A 17,835-nucleotide genomic window follows, 5' to 3' on the forward strand; every position below is an offset into this window, starting at 1 on the left:
TAAAAGTTCTTTTGTTTTGTTTTGTGGTGCATGATGGCTGGTTAATAGCAGAAGGGAGGCACTCAAGCCTCTTGCTCTTTAAGACAATTAGGACTTTGAATGAAGGCTGAGGCAGGCAGGAATGGGGTTTCCTCACCTCATTCCTGGTGCCTACAAGGCAGACAACTCTGTCCCAACAACTCACCAGCAGCTCCTTTATATTGAGTGGAGAGAAACAGGCAGCCCAGGGAGTCACCAAGCAAAGGCGATGGCTTTAAATGAAACAAAATGTTCCTAGAGAGTCTACAGCTCTACAGAGTAGATGCCCACATATACTTAAGGGGCAGGGCTACAGAGCAGAGAGTGGTGGATTTGGGAGTCAGTGGGATAAAGAGGCCGCAGCCAAGATGTGTTGTCAAAACAGAGCAAGAAGATAAGTGAGTCCTTGTACGTTTTTGCATGACCATGGAGAGGAGGTCTGTGTGTTCCCAGAACAACCTGGCCTGGAAACCTGCCCAACCACAGTGGCCTTTCTTTACCCACCTCAAATGGCCTTGCCCCTTTGTCCCCTTGGCCACCACACAAGTCAATGTGGTAACCTGAGAGGGTTTGGGAACCACAACCTCTGCAATTACCAGCCTGGCAGAGCTGGCAGGAGTGGGCTGACTTTCATTCTGCAGGAGTCACAACACTGCAGATGGCAATTTGCTACTCATCAGTCCCATGACCCCGAGAAGGGCATGAAGAGATGTTCTCATCATGCAGCGCATCTGCTGCTGGGGGCACAGATGCTTCTCGTCTGTTCCTGGCAAACGGAGGAATTGTTTTTCTCTTGGCAAGTGCCCTTTATTTCCGGACAGGCCTCCACAGAAATACCCTCTGTTGGACAGAGAATAGAGCAGAATGTGGCAAGGGTCTTTATTACCAGGAGCTAATAGTGATGACTGTAGGGATGGTGACAAAAATGTCAATGGATGCCCCCTATTTGCTACTTAATCATCACAAAGCAGGGGAGAAGATGAAGAGCTGGTACTTCCCTTGATACAGAGGCACCTTTGCTATTGGGATCCTGAAAATCAGTTCACCCCGACCTCCTTCCCGAGCTCCTCCTGAGCAGTGGGGCAGAGAAACACACTGCCATTAGAAGAAGGAACCTTCTTCGTGTCAAGTCTTTGGAGCTCACAGGGCTCCTCAGAGCAATTGTTAGGGTCTTGGGGGCTCACAAGTAGAGAAACTCTCCTCCACTGAATGTTAATGTTCCAGCAAACTTTCTTGTTTCTTCTATACATTGGTTTCTGACAAGTCCATCACTATAGTTCCCAGATACATTACAGCATGTTATTTCTTGCTTGGTGTGTAGATGATCCTACACACTCTATCTGGAAAGCGTGTAGTTTCCTTAATGGCCTCTGTAGCGCATATAGCTGCAAGGCTTTTCCAAATCTGAAAAATGGCCTCTGAGATTAGATCAGCTAGATCTAGAAAAACTAGAAGGACAAAGGTCTCCAACCATGCAAAAAGCTGACACTGAAGCTTGGCCAGGTGTTACAGGGTCAGCAGTCCAGGGGAGGAACAAAGGGTTGGACAGACTAAGAAGGTAGCCAGGCAATTACTCATTTAGTAGGCATTTTTTTATTGCTTTTGTGAAGCATGATTCATCTCTTAATATGTGCAGGGACAGTCAATCCTCTGGCTGTGCAAATGAATCACCACACGCTCCCCACTCCCTGCTCCCATGAGGCCAAGACCCTGCACAGCCAAAACAAACCCTTGGAGGAAGCAGGTCTGAAAGTCAGCAATCGCTCACATAAAAAAAAAAAAAAAAACCACAAACAAGAACTTGCATATTTAAAGGGCTATAAACCCTCCTTGTCATGGACTGGGTGTTCCACATGTGAGTTCTCATATGCATTATGAGACAGCTCGCACCCCCAAAGAACATGGCATTGGTCGCTCAAGCAAGAAATACAGACCTGGAAGAACCATCGAGGCCTTGAAAGGTGGGTTTTTCTTTTTTTGAGAACAACCACGTTCCTACCTGTTTTCAGCACAAGCATCTTATAGCTCAGGAAATTTAGCAAGGGTGGAAGAAGAAAGGCAGGACTTGCAAGGCTGTCCCTCATGAACAGGGTCTCAGGACTCTACCATCTCCTTTTTCTTATCCCCACATGGTGCTGGTGCTGACATGGAGAAAGAGATGTCCAGAAGGAGTTGGCACACAGCTGCCCTGCCTGTAAGGGAGCTGCCTGTAAACTTCCCAAAAAATCTCTTGACTGTGGCAATGGAATGAGGCAAGTATACGAGAAATGTAATATTTCTCCTGAACTGCACTGAATTAATGACATTTCCCTCTCCCTTTGCACCTCTGTAAATCACGGCATGACTGTGGAACTCAACGATGTTACACTGATGTAAAACCACTCTTGGGAGGGAACCAGTCGGCATAAATCATTCCCTTCTATTTCCTTGTACATAATCTGGTGCCAAGCTCCGCCAAAAACAAGGAGAAAACATTCCCGAGATTTTTCCGAAGGCAATAGTCTGTCTAAGCACAACTTTAAATGTCTGCCATTAAAGTTTTCTTCATCTCATTAAAATGACTTGCAAAACCATCTGCCAGCTAATAAAGACTTTTTAAAGCTTTAATATTGTATTTTATAATGAAATATACTAAGGGGAAAACAGGACATGTATTTAGAAAGACAGAACGGCAACAATCTGCTGTTCTTTCACGGAAAGCCGATGATGTTCTCTCCCATGACTAATTAAAGAGACTGAAGACTTCAGCCCTTTGAACATTTCTTGTACAAATACCATAATTCCTAAATGCATCCACATTTTTATTCAGACTGCTCCCAGACACTGCAGCATTGCTGATGTCACGCTGTCTTCAAGTTAAAAAAAGGCAAATTTCACTTCCATGTCCGACTCCATGCCGTTTTGTTAGCTCTTTACATCTCAGATATTTGTTACAGATTGCAGGGATTCCAGCGGGTAATTCTGCTTCCACTAGAGACGTTTTCCCTTTTTGCTGTTAGACGGGGTGACCACGAGGTAGGACTTCCACCCAACCATAAGGGTGACTCTCTGGCACCAGCCTGAGTCTCGCTGAGCACCAGCCCAGGATGCAGCCCAAGGTTTCGATGAGCTGCCACCCAGAAGCAAAACCCACTCCTGTCCCTAAAGCTCTCCTCCGGTGTTGGTTGGGAAGTAGCTGTCACCTCCTGTGTTCCAGTTAAACCGGACTGTCTGTGCCATGCTCCCAGCTCAGCCCTTTCTCCCATGTTGCACCCTCAGACACAAATACCGTTTTCTTCCTTATGGCTTCTTTTTTTTTGGCACTCTTGGATGCTGCTGCGGCCAGGGCATTGCTGCTTCTGCACTGGTCTCACACTATTTGCCACACTGCCTAACACACAGAAACTGAGAGCAGCACTTCCAGGAATTATTTCAAAAGGCCCTTCTCTTCTAAAATTGCCAGCGATCAGTACGTTACAGAGAAGGGCAGACAACATGGGCGCTAAGGGTCTACATGTGAAGCAGCCCCATGCCAATTTGCCAAAAGCCCTTGGTGGTTCTAGATTCCCTCAGCTTCCAGGTTCATTTCCTTAAGCAACTCACAAGAAATTATACAAGAAACAAGAAATTGTCTAGGTAAGACACATGGAATCATAGAATCATCTAGGTTGGAAGGGACCTCCAAGATCATCCAGTCCAACCATCACTCTAACTCTGACAAAAAAAACCAAAACAAACAAAAAAACCCAAACCCCAAACCATCACTAAACCCAGCACCATGTCAACCCGTCTTTTGAACACCTCCAGGGATGGTGCCTCAACCACTTCCCTGGGCAGCCCATTCCAATGCTTGATAACCCTTTCAGTGGAAAAATTCTTCCTAATATCCAATCTGAACCTCCCCTGGTGCAACTTGAGGCCATTTCCTCTTGTCCCATCGCCTGTTCCTTGGGAGAAGAGACCGACCCCCATTGGCTACACCCTCCTTTCAGGGAGTTGTAGAGAGCGAGAAGGTCTCCCCTCAGCCTCCTCTTCTCCAGGCTGAACACCCCCAGCTCCCTCAGCCTCTCCTCCTAAGACTTGTTCTCCAGACCCCTCACCAGCTCCGTTGCCCTTCTCTGGACCCGCTCCAGCACCTCAATGTCTTTTTTGTGGTGAGGGGCCCAAAACTGGACACAGCAGTTGAGGTGGGGCCTCACCAGTGCCCAGTACAGGGGGACGATCACCTCCTGAGTCCTACTCACCACGCTGTTCCTGACACAGGCCAGGATGCTGGTGGCCTTCTTGGCCACCTGGGCACACTGCTGGCTCATGTTCAGCCGACAGTCGACCAACACCCCCAGGTCCTTTTCTGCCAGGCAGCTCCAGCCACTCTGCCCCAAGCCTGTAGCGCTGCAGGGGGTTGATGTGACCCAAAATCAAAGAGCATCAAAGAGCAAAGCAGGCAGGCTCAGAGCGAATGCACAGGTGAAACCCCCGAGTAATGGCACTGCTCTCTTTCCAGGAAAAGGACCATTTGCTACGATGTCCCAGTCCCTTCACCTGCTGAGCTGCAGAGCTGGGCAGGAGCTGGCAGTGAGTGAGGTATAACCACTAGCAGAAGAACAAGTTGGGTGTCATGCTCATGTGAGCAGTTCGTGGTGAATAATAAGCGATGTCACAGGGAGCCATCCGAGATGGTTTCACCACCCCCCTTTGCAGTATTAGGAAATACAGAGCCTGTCTTGGAGGCAAAATGAGGAGGAATTTCAGTCACAGCTTACCAGACCAGGCCTCCTCCACTGTGCTTGCAGCTTCCTCCTCTACCTCCAACGTGGGACATCCCTGGCTCCACCGCCTGAAGCAACTGATGTTTTCACGCTCCAAGTTTCACCACAATTCTCTGTCTGTGCTGCTTTTCTCCCCTTTTTGTATCATTTAACACCTCTGCTCTTCAGTAGTGATTGCTTGCTCCTGCTGAGCACTAAGGACTCTGCTTAGAACGAAAGCTGCGATTCCCAACAAGGTCCTTGCAATTTATGGCAATAGAGGGAGCAACTTAAAAACATACCACCACCTCCAAACCCCCCAAAAGTACTTTCTTGGATGGCAAACCACCTGATGCCCCAGCCAACCTAAGATCTACCCAGGAATTTAATGATAGCTAAGCTTGGCTGAGAAAGTAGGCTTGAAATTACACTGGAAGAGCCATAGCCTTCCTTCCAAACCTCAGCTAAGACCTGTGATAGCCATGTCTTCATCCCGACTACTTCTGATCTTCACTTGAGGTGTCACGGATGGCTTCAATCATCTATCATCTCCTTCTAAACATCATACGAGCTGCAGTAGTCAAGGTGGATTAACAGATAGGACTAACCTGTGGGATGAACACAGCCCTTGGGACCACACCTGCTTTTCCCCACTCATGTGTGCAGCAGACTGGGACAAATATAATCTCCTAAGTGGTGTACCATCATCTCTCATATGAGATGTAGCCCCTTTCACACCGGTATTATACCCGTAAGCAGTGACAATACTTGGGGTCTATGCTGGGCAGCTTTACAAGGGTTGGCACCACCCCTGGTGATAGAGACATTTTGCATACCAAGTGGCCAGGGGAGACCCCAAAATCTACACTTGCACGTATGCCAAGAACATTGGCCAAGTGTTAAGATGGTGTTTCATTAATGCCGTGCAGCCAGCTCCTCTGAACCAATACAAAATATACTGGAAAGATCAACAAGATGGAAGATCCTTCATCTTACTGCAGGCAGCAAAATCCACTCTGACTCTTCCTCGTGGTGCCCGATGGTCCAGAAAGAAAACACAATGATTCACATTGCACTGATTTGCTACTGGAGACCTCAGAGCTTACGGTAGGTCCCACTGATTTAATGCAGCATGCAGCAGTATCAAACAATTTCCCAGTGGCCTTGTGTCAAAGTTTGCTTGAAAATAGCAACTAGAGTTTTGAAGCCATTTGCTATAGCTATATTTTACCCTGTGCTAACCCATGAATCTTTTTTGAATCGGTCCAGTATGTACGTGTAGACTCCGCTTCGGTGAGCTCTCAGAGTATGGGTAGGAATCAAAGCAGATACAAGGATTTAGCCTGTTTCCCAGGCATGATGCTGCTCTGAAGAACCATTATTCAATTACAACAGGTCCATGTCAGAGTAGTCTATGACCACCGAGAGAGAGAGAGAGAGTTTTGACGGCCGCAGCCATCCCCATGCAGAGCTGAAGAGGGATGCATTATGAGCTGCACTGCAGCTGTATCACCGCTGAAGTTCCCTTTTCTCATCTATTTTAAAATCAGCAGAATAGGTAACTCCAGTTTGCTGGTTAATTAGGCAAGGCAATAAATTGTGCTGGACAAACGGAGTGCAAAGTGGCTTTGGGCAACATACCACAATATCACAAACTGTTTTCACCCCAGAGCATTTTTCTCCCATCCTTCAATACTGGTACCACCTCTAGAGACTGCTGCTAATGGCACAGATCCTCAACTGACGTAAGCCAGTGGAGCTCTTACTGCCTGATGGGAAGTCGCAGGAACCGTACCAACTTACAGCAACTGTGAATATCTATCATGGATATTTTCACGTCACCTTCCTATTTGTTGTTTGCATTTTTAGGAACTTGAGATCCCTTGACTGCCAACAGACCTCTGCTTCGGGCACAGATCACACTCTTTGCGTGGACCTTTTACTCAAAAATGTTTGCTCCGAAATCCTTATGTGCCCAAGGGTATTTAACGAAGACCAGGATTAGCACCTCTACAAGAACGGCAGACTCGGGAGACCCTCATCAAAAAGGAGAGGAGTCAGAAAGCACTTGCCAGCTACACTACCCACCGAGCTGCTCAAGGATGGATGGCTGCACCAGCCATGAGTGCTGCCCTCCACCACGCACTACTGCTCCGCAGCAAGGTGGGACCAAAGGCCAGCTTGGGCTGCATGGTCAGCAGTTCAGCCTATTTCTTGTCAGGGTTACAAAAAGGCAGAATTGAGAAATGAGCATGTGGCCGCTTTTTTTTCCCCCAAAATCTCACAGATTCTTCTTCGGGACTGAGCAGCTATGGGCAGGGGGGACAGGAAACATCTGCACCAAGCCAGAAATGTGTCCACTAGCCCATGTGTGGGCAGCTGACATCTCAGGGCAGAGTTGGAAATGACACCCACAAAAGCAGAGGCATGGCAGGAACAGTGGCATAGCCAAAGAATTCACTTTTTAATGCAGCTGCATGACCAGCTGGGTTTCCAGAGGCATGAATATTATCCTTGGTCCATTCCTATGCTGACTGCCTGTTGCACAGTCCAATGCACATCACTGCAAAGAAATATTCCCTGATCTTTCTGGGCTTCTTAATGCAGCTTGTTTTTCTCCTTAACATCAAACTACAGCCCGTAAAACTACTCTAAATAATTAATCTCCTTTTTTTTTTAACTCACGTGAAACAAAGACACCTCGCCATCTCCTCTTCCTTACCTGGCTAGGTGTCCTACCTCCTTCAGTATCCTCCAGTGGACTGCCCAGTCTACAAAAGATGAAGATGGTGCAGGATATACCATGAAACAGGAGTCTGAAATTCTCGTGTGGAAAATGGGCAACGCTGCCTCACCTCTGCTGCTGCCAAGATACAACTTGTGTGCCTCTTAGCCTCTGCATATAAATACTTTTTACCTTTCCCACAGAAGAGCACTGACGAAAAATTACCCGGTAAGCCCAGTGTTGGTGCTGTTTCTTTTCATTGCTTCATTCAAATTCCTTAATTGCTGTATTTTTCTGCTTTTGAAGAATCGAGAAACTTTACTAAGAGCACCGAGAGCAGTAAGAAAGCATTCTTGCTGCAATTTTGCAATAGAAACGGGTAATACAACGACTGCCATTCCGATATCCAGTACAGTGCCACTTAGTGCCAACCCGTACAATAACAAATGTAAGGTTCAGACTAGAAGTCATTAAATCCTGTGCTCCTAGAATCACGCGGCAAGATGGGAATTTCATTTTGCATTTTTATGAAACGTATGCGCCTCCCTCATTTCCATGAAAATGCACAACAGTCCCATAGGAAAAAAACAATTAAGATGAAAACTCACCAAGTAAATTTGTTATGCCGTTAAGTTATGAATTTTCACCCAGCCTCCTTTCTCATGTGCTTAACCTGGGTTAGTTAGTTAGTTAGTTTGTTTGTTTGTTTGTTTCACTGAACAACCGCCACTCCCCAAGACCGCTGCCAGATACCGGGGTGGGCATAAGTAATACCAAATAATACGCTGCAATTCTTCTCACACACGACGAGAGCAGAAAATTATAACAGCCTCTTCCGCATTACGAAACATGAACCTCATGAACTCATTCTTATGAGTATGCCATGGTCTACTGGTGACAAATGAAGCTAATATAAAGCTTTGCAAGATTTCAGCTTTATTAAGATTGTTTAACTTCTCAGACTCTTAAAGGAGGAGCATTTGATGAACACATCTCTGGGGACAGAATGGTTTTGCTTGTGAAAGCCTGGTGTGGTGGGGAAGAGAAAAATTAAAGGACAAAGCCAAGAAACTGTACACCTTGGGAAGGGCAAAAATACGAGGCCAAAGGGGCCAGTACTTTTTAACAGCTTAGCTGTTACGAGTGAGGGAGCATCAGTGATGGACATCACCGGAGAAGTTCCCAACTGCCAGTGGAACGGGTTGGAACAGCTGAAAAGCAACGAAGATAAAAACATCCCAATGCCAATGAGAGCAGAAGGGCACCTACATGAGAGTATGGGAACCCAGTGAAATGCTGGAATGAGACATACTTACTGCCTTATCAAAACTACCATTAATTGTCCTACAATATGCTAAAAACTTTGCAGGAGACACTCCTGAGGATCCAGCAGTAGCTCCACTTCCAGAAAAAAATAAAAGCAGCAAACACCCATATGCACCAAGAGTAGATGTGGATTTTGGCCTCCCAACTGTGGCGACCAGATGTTGATAAAATAACGTGATTTTTCACTCAGCACACACCTTATTTATCAAGATACAACTTTCAGAAACACACACTGGAACAGTTCCACTAAACACACACACTATATTGTTCCCACAGTCAGTTAATTATATAGCTTAGTGGAAAAACCTTGTTAATGTTATGCAGTTTACAGAAAGTATCTACATTTATCAGTGGAACAGTATCTTGTAAAAAAACTCCTGCCTGATTAGATGTGTCTTCCCTTTTAGAGACGAAAGCAAGCTGAATTACAAATTTTGGTTACTATCAACCAATCACGCAGCAATGAAAAAAGAACACTGGTAAAAACGAAGACAGAAGAATCGGAAATTAGCAGGACAGCATCATAAAATATGGGTTATGCAAGGGTTTTACTTTTTATTTACAGCAAATATAGTACAGTAAAAAAGCTTAACATGGCTCATATTGTGGTTGTGTAAGGACGACACATATGCTTACATCAAACAGGTTTAATTTCCTTGGCACTAACTGAACCAAATGCGAGGATTCAACACAAAAATAAGAAACAGAACATTTATTAGGCAAACTCTACATCAACTGTACACATCTGTGACTGGAGTCTCAATGCAATCCAAAGAATACAAACAAGCCATCAGGATGACAAGAACTTTTTCGACGAACATGTTTAACCCTCAAGACAAGGCTGTCTGGCACCATTTAAAAGTTGCTATACCAGACACGGTGATTTTAAAGAAATGTCATAGATGATAAGACACTGAAAATGCACTCACCATAGTGAAAAACAAGGTTATTTTCCTTATTTCTTTCATTTTTTACTCCCACAATACAAGAGTGTTAAAAGGCTGTACAGCAGACAAGCTGGATGCAACAGCTGGAGGGTTTTGTCTGTCAAGCAAAGTGACTTGCAGCAACAGACATGCTTTACGCAACAAAACCAATGATATACAGCTTGTGTGGGTTCAAATTAGAAGATCTAAGAACAACAAATGCTGAAGCCTTATAAGCTCTCTTCACTATAATCAGAATCCTGAGAAAAGCAGGGTCCAAATTACTCCAAGTGAATTTAGGCTCACTTATATACAACAAAATGGTTCAGATACATCAACAGCAGTAAACAGAGTTAATGCAGTGTTAATCTTTTTACATTTTAATGACTAGCTATAAAAACAGAAACTAGCATGTTCTAATCTGTTTACATTTCCTGAGCTTAGTTAAATCAAGAAGGAATGAACATTATAAAAATCCTGGTAAGTCACCAATAAATTAAAAATGCACATAACCACTATCGCTTAAGAAGCTTTACAACGCTCAGTGAAGTCTGCCCACCCGATACCGCGGCCTTTCCTTTAGGGTTCCTGTACAGAAACCATGCCATTAACTTCACCAGCAATACTGAGATGCTATGGAATCTTTTGTCTTTTGTTTTTTGTTCGTTTTTTTTTTTTTTTTTTCCTCGCCAAGTGCCCTCGTAGCAGACTATGCGACAGCCTTTCCTAATCAAATCTTCCGGGAGCATTCAAAACCTGCAATCCTCTACTTCCAGTGCTGGAAGCAATGTTCTCAAAAACACGATGTGCTACTGAAATTCAAGTTTACTAGCAGCGGTTATTTGGGTGGACCCTCAGCTCCCGCACATAACATCACCACGTGGCAGCAGGTTTAGTATCCTTTGGGGGGAACAAACCAATGCAAATCTACACAGAAGACTGGAAGAAAGACCCTTAGCAATAAAGACCTCATCTTAGCGGTTTCTTTAAGAGCTAACAACATGGATCTGGGAAAAGCACTCGACCTACACGAGTCATACACGTTTATTTATGCATGTTTATTTCCTGCATAGAGAATAATGTGTACCTTGGAATAAAACCCAAGCTTTGAGAATATACTGAGAGTATGGGTATGTGTTAATAGTGCTATTGGCAGATTAATTCAAAGCCAAATGCTCAAACTCATCTGTCTTGAAGACTTGCAGAGCATGAACTTTGACAAAACAAACTGTTTTTTAAAAAACTGTCTGCTCGTAGCATGCTTTTGAATTTACGGTGCAGGTAAAAGAGAGGTAGAAAGGTTTATCTCCTCGGTATCATTTTCTGTGCAGTATTTATAAAGTATCAGAAAAAAATCTATAGTTTTTTTGTGAAAATGCCTTTTCTCTCCATTTAAGTGCTGCAAACTAAGTAAATGAAATCTAGTTCAGAAGAGCTTTTCTTCCCATTAGCCTCACTACATCATTTTTGTTACCAAGTTCTGCTTTTCAGAAGCCATTGGAGAAATACTCTTCTATAGGGCTCAACAATACCTAGCAGATACAACCTAACCAACAAACTACATTTACCAGCCAAATAATAGCAAGTCTGCTCCTAGAAAACGCACTCACTCTTGCTCTAGCTACATGATCCCTCTTATGCATGCTACTGAGATGGACAGAAGAGGTATGGAAGGCCATATGGCCCTTCCCCTCCTTTGGCGATGACCTCAGGTATGAGCATCATCGTCACTCTGGCTGGCAGTAGCGAGAGAACTTCCCAAGGCAGCTTCTTTTCCTGCCACAATCCACTTTCTGCAGCGGGAGGATGGATGGTGCTTTAGTGATGAGCACTTCCCAAAAAGGGCAGGAACACCGAGCTGACCAGGAGAGAGAGTTTAACAGGAGAGACAGCTTAACAGAAACCACGTTGGCAAGATAAATATCCATCTTCCCCTGGCATAAGACAAGCCTGTGGTGCTACAGTTCTCATAATTGTCACGAGACAAGGGAGAGAGATGAAAAGCATCTTGGGTGCTGCAGCTGCAGCCATCAAGAGCGTGATCTGGAATGCAGTGCATTTCCTACTGAGCCGAGAGCACTGGACCCAGCAGTGCCAGGGAAAGGCAGGTCAGAGGCAACAGGGTGGGATCTGGCAATAGGGCTCCATCCCTGACCCCTGCTCTCACGGCATTGCAAGAGCTGATGTATCTGGGTGAGAAGGACCCGCCTATTGACATTTTGGGGTGCACAAGGCTGGAGCCCCACCATTATTCACATAGCAGCGACTGTTCGAGGGTGGGCTTTGAGCCATGAAAGTCTGACTGCTGCATGGTGACCTTTAATTTACCCATAGAAAGATAAATAAATTTCATTAAATTAAATTCAACCAAGTAGATGCTAGCTTATTTATTAAAAAGCTCAACTTTCTCTTTCTTTCAACTGGTTTTTGAGACAGGCAGCTCTTGGGAGCTGACTTTAACTCAGTCAGACAAGAGCAGCTCCATAGAGATGGCCAGAGTGACTCTCCTGCAGAAATACCAGCGGCAATGAGACCCGGCTGTCCCTAGGGATGCCCAGCAAAGGCAAGTGAGCACACCTTCTTCACCTGCTTGCTCTCTACACTTTTTGCCTTACCCAGGTTTTCTCTCTCCTTCCACTCGCAGTGGAAGACGATTCTTCACCACCAACATTGCCTTCTATTGTCGTATCTTTTAAAAAAATCCATGAATTGATTAATATAAAGAAGTATTTACTTCATTTCAGAGTAACCGATACTGCCCTGCTTGTCATTAATTTTTGATAGGCTTGGGTAAGAAAGCTTGTATACAATAATGGGGTCATGTTTACAATACAGGTTGGAAAGGTTTTATTTCTTCTGGTTGTAGCATTATGAGACAACTAATGCTACTGTGCTCAAATAATCAACAGGTGCTCTTCTCGTTTTCACCTGTCCTCCTATCTGTCCTTCAATCTGCTCCCTTTCAACAGCATGCCTAAAAGCAGAGTCACATAAATAAGAGATGTGTTGCTTTCAGCCACACATGCTTTATACACAGTCTATTTTGTCTCTTTTCTTTTGTTCTCTGGAAACATTACTCCCATTAATTTCATCCTCAAACTATGATCCACTAGAATTAAAAAAAAAAATATTCAAGTACAAACCCAAACTTTATTGCTGGGTTATGGGTCAATGTAAACTGACCAGAGTCAGTGCCAATCTAAAATTTGTTTTACAAAAGTAAGGATTGTTCAATTACATTTGCTGACCATAGACAGCTTCTTTCACTATTCATACAGTTTGAAGACTGAAGATTTGCTGGGAACAAGATGCGGTCCATGTCCTTTGGAAGGTAATGGAACTAATAGCCATCATCATCATCCATATCACAGCCATAATCTGAAACACACAAAGACAAAGACATATAAAAATGCAAATATTTCAGGTAGACGGAAGATACAAGGGAAGTATTGCTACTTTCAGGTTGTTTTCCTGCTGTGTAACTAGATGGTAAGTTTTGCCCTAAGCAAGCACTTAAAAAAATCATACATTTTCTTAGGGCTAAATAAAAAGTTCTTTCATGTCCTTTCCTCAATGAAATAAAATTATTTGCAAGCATGCATGTATAAATATCTCTTTTCACTTGTCACTGGAACCTCATTTAGGAATACCCGGCACATGGATATGTGCTTGGTTTAATTCGGTGGTTAAGGTGATCAAGCCTGATTGTCACGTGTAATTTGGAGCACAGTGGATGATAAGCAGCAGCACACACTTACAAGTAGGCACGGTTCTCACTACGCATAGCCACCAAGAAAAAAGCTAGCTTGTTTATATTATTCATGGATTTATAAGCTGAAACTGCAAAGGTTCAGAGATAGCTCGGGGTTCCCATCAACATCAAAGGAGCCGTGCAACGAATCCTGACCAAAGCATCTGACTCAGACCTCCTGTATCTACTTACTCCTAGAGGAACAACTTAAAGTTTTGCCCAGCTTTTTTTTTTACCCAGTTTTGTTTACTTAAGCAATGCCGAGTGCAAAGACTGTGTGATGTGTGTGTCAGAAGGCATGTCTGTGTGTTTCTAACACACGAACTTCTCTTCTGTCTGCTTCTGAATGCAGTGAAACACATTTTCTGTTGTGTAGTCAAACCTAAGGATAACTATTACATATGAGCATTCAGGAAAGTTAACCTTTATATCCCAAATTCAATACAGTGCAACATTTCATCCAAAGAGTCAAGCAAATGCTTGGAAGCAGAATTAAGTGTAATCTACAACAATCTGTGTAGAATGGGTGAAGTTCACCATCTGTAATTCTGACAGTTACTCCAGGCAGACGAGTCTAAAACCCACGAAGAAAGCGGTTAGAAAGGAGTTATTTGTTCTGCTGAGCAGCTCTGCATACCTGGGTTTGAATTCTGGGAATATTCTTTTCCTTTTATTTTTTTTTTTTTTAAACTCTGATTTTTCAGCTGTTGTCCAGACGAGACAGGGAGTAGCGGAATGTTCTCAGAATGGTTTAAAAATAGCAACATTTACAAAGAAAAAAAAGCTCAGTGACCTTTATTCTATTTTTGGGGGGGCTTTATTAATAAACATAAACCCACCCTCCCCAACATGGGTGCTTTTTCTTGGGAACATTATTCTAATAATAAATGCAGGCAACAAACTGTTTTTCCTATGGTTCAGCAATTATTTTCCAGTGGAGAAATCAATTTAAAAGCAACAGACACTTTTGTGAAATGTATACATATTGTCCTGGACAGCTAAATTAATAGTACTGGAAAGATTTTTGCAGTAAATAACGTGTCGGTAGGAAAGTTATTCCCATCTTGCTTTTTCACAACCCATAATTAGCAGCTCTCATTTTAAAAATATTTTTGTATATTTTCAAAGCTTAACTTCTTAAGGGGAAGTTTTTAATAAAGGATAAATGTGGATGTGTCCAGCTAGGAAAAACCGCAGCAGGGAGGATACTGCCTTTTCCCGCCAGCAAAGAAACCTAATTATATGAATGGCTTTGCTGGGTAACCCAAAGAAATTAGCACACATCTGTGTACCACACAGCACACCGTACGCTATCAATGCGATTCCTGTACTTGGTGAAGAACTCTTCCCTCCTACCACTTTCCCCAGAAATAAGAGTGTGACAATTGGTTTTGTTTGGAGCTGGACAACCACGTGCCCAGGGCTAGAGGACAATCTGGACATTGCTGCAGTCCCAGCTGAAGGGGCAGGCAGAAGTAGGGTGGCTCGACTTGGGAGGCAGCAAGCCCCAAGCGCTGCTGATGGAGGGGTTACTGACCCCTCAGTAATTCCTCAGATCCACATTAATAAACCTAATTATGAGGAAGGCGTAACATCAGTTTGGTCCTGAGAAGCCCTCTTAGCCTAAAGCTCGAGATGCAAAGTCTTCTGAGGAGCAGGCTCTACAAAGGTCAGGTTTTGGACAAGGGTGACTCCATCCAGGCTTTGCCACAGGAATGGGTAATGCCAGAAAGGCGGCAGGAGCTCTGCACAGGACAAGCTGCCAGAGGACAGAGGCAAGCAGGGGAACCCTGTCTGTCCTCAGCCCTGCAACAACAAACCCCACAGCACCAGGAGACGATAATTCAGACAGCATCCCAGCTTACCATTTCCTCCCATTAACTGCAAGGCGCTCATGCAATGATCATCATCTTCTTCTATTTCTTCCTCTTCTACCTCCTCATCAGGGTTATAGGCTACTGGGCCACTCTCCACTAACACAGCTGCTGGTTTTTCTACGTCAGGGGCTTCTGCTTGTGCATTTGGGAAGGTCACCTGCAAAAAAGAAGAGAGGGCAGTAGAGCAGCCCTTCCTTTTATTCAATATTTGTACAAAACGTTAGCAGCTTCCACACAGAGAAGCCCACATCCAGTGCTAGAGGCTCAGCTCTTCCAAGGGACATGAAATGTTGCCCGAATGAAAGTCAGGCACAAACATCCACAGTTTTCCCATAATTGCTCTCCAGGTAAATGAAATACCCATAGATGGTAAGAGGAGAACAAGGATCCTCTTGCAAGCACAAGGTAAGGAGAAATCTGGGAGTGAAGGCTCCTCAGCAGAGCTCTGTGGGAAAACTTACAACCTTTTCCTCATTGTCCTCGACTCAATTCAGGCCTATTACACAATAACAACGTTATTGACACTTTAATGATAGCAAAAATGTACCCTTCAAATCAGCAAAAGCCCAACATGTATTAGTTTTGACAGCTCTGGTTGGATTTATTTGGAGGCACAATGAGCTGTGGAACAAACAGCATTCTTTGGACAGCACTTAATGTGATGGCAGAGCACTAGGTTGATAATACACGTTAGCAGCTGCAATACTACCTATGAAATTCATCAGAATAATGATCCCCAAACACTAATTTGGGAATTGATCACTGACGGGACCCGTTCCACACGTGCACCTCCCCAGCTGCTCCAAGGTTAGGCAGGACACGGCAGGGAGGGAGAGAAAGGACACCACCGCAAGAAGACAGGTGAATTTGGAGGTAATAGTGTCTTTGGTTCACTAATGAGTGATCTGGGAATGGGGCAGGAGTCAGCAACGTGGCCTGCCCCTGCACAGCCTGACCTCCTGGTATCCTGGAGGTCTCATTTCCACGGTGTGCTCAGTCTAGGGCTCCATCTCCCTCTCTCATCCAGGGAAGACACATCACAGGAGCTTTATCTCCACCAGCTTTCTACCAGCCTACTTTTCCCTTCCGTTCTGTACTTGGACTATTTGGGGTTTGCACACTAGAGCCCGTGGCACAGAAAGGACTAGTGGCACCTTGAAGAACACTAAAGATTAACCATTAACGCTTTGTCATGTAAGCAATTTTGAGACAGGAATGCTTAACAGGAGCTGTCAGTACCAGCAGTTATCAGCACAGATAATTAGAGTCGTCATTAGATTATCAGAGTCGTCTCCACTACTAGGAGAGACAAAAAAGGCTGGGTTCACTTCCTTTGGAAGGACAGTGGTAGGGTGCTCCTAACAATGAACGGTCCAAAGGAGACCACGAAACCCCAACTACTCTGGTCCCGACCACAAGAAAAGTCCTCCAGTGCTTCAGCTTTTAAATTACAATACACAACGGTGTAACTGCTGCATATTCTCCAATTCCACTGGCAGTAAGTTCTGATTCAGCACTGTAATTTATTTTTATTTATTTATTTATAAATGTATTTACTTGCAATGGAATAACTCCCAGAATCCCTGTAACTCCAGGCACTTTACAGATATACCATAAGAGAGAGTCCCCGTACCAGAAAGCTGACAGTCTAATTATTCAAACATCAAAGCTGTTCCTTAACTTGTTATATACCATGCCAGTCAACCTAAAGAATCTGCCTGAGTTTCTCAAAGTCACCTAAGGGTTTGCTCCAATAGCTCATTAATAGGGCAAAAGACACCCATTAATTTTAATAGAAAATCAAGTATTTTGGTATTCGGATCACTCAAAGACAGGTTTTCATGATTTTTTAATGCTCAAATTAATCATATTATTTAGAGGAACTTCCCTCCAGTTTATTTTATATTTCCTACCACTGCTTTTGCCTCTAGAGTGATCAAATTGAGTCCATCTAGGTTTTTGGTATAAGCAGAAATAGACACAACAGTTTGAGACAAATCAGCATCATAACATATATCAATTTATGAGCTTAAAAGTATCCATCTGCTCTGAAAAAATGGGTGACTATAAAGGAGCTACAATTGAGTCATTATTTTTTAAAATTGCACCATGCTAATTAAAACATGACCTTCTTCTAATTATCATGTCCACTTCCAGACTGCTACACTTCTGAAAATGTGCAGAGTTTTCTAATGAGCATAGCACAAGAAGTGAAAATGTATTTCCCCGGGCAGGATATCAAACTGTTTTGGAAAATCAACGGGTTTCAGTCACTTTAAAAATAAGGCAGTCAAACAACACCTTTAAATAGAACTTCCTGAATTCACTTCCAGACATCCTGGACTGCACCTTGGCATCTGTTTATGTATGGGAGGGCAACTGTCAAAGCATGTTAAACTACTCAAGGTAACTGGTTCACTTTCAAAGGGGTGTCAGTGCCACACGTTCATGGAAAAAAGAAGAAGGACAAACACTTTTGGTATAT

General features: G+C 43.9%; 1 protein-coding gene across 3 annotated transcripts in view; it reads right to left on the minus strand.

The window, feature by feature from the left end:
• Positions 1-13,062: 13,062 nt before the first annotated feature.
• Positions 13,063-17,835, minus strand: part of BRF1 (BRF1 general transcription factor IIIB subunit) — a 196,333-nt gene continuing 191,560 nt past the window's right edge. For all 3 annotated transcript variants that reach the window (XM_074149749.1, XM_074149751.1, XM_074149752.1), the window contains 2 exons: positions 15,339-15,507; positions 13,063-13,100 (listed from right to left, as the gene is read on the minus strand). In XM_074149749.1, the coding sequence (XP_074005850.1) occupies positions 13,063-13,100; positions 15,339-15,507 (207 nt within the window). The remainder of the gene's footprint in view (positions 13,101-15,338; positions 15,508-17,835) is intronic.

This window comes from Numenius arquata, chromosome 6 (assembly GCF_964106895.1).
Source record: "Numenius arquata chromosome 6, bNumArq3.hap1.1, whole genome shotgun sequence".
Lineage (NCBI taxonomy): Eukaryota > Metazoa > Chordata > Aves > Charadriiformes > Scolopacidae > Numenius > Numenius arquata.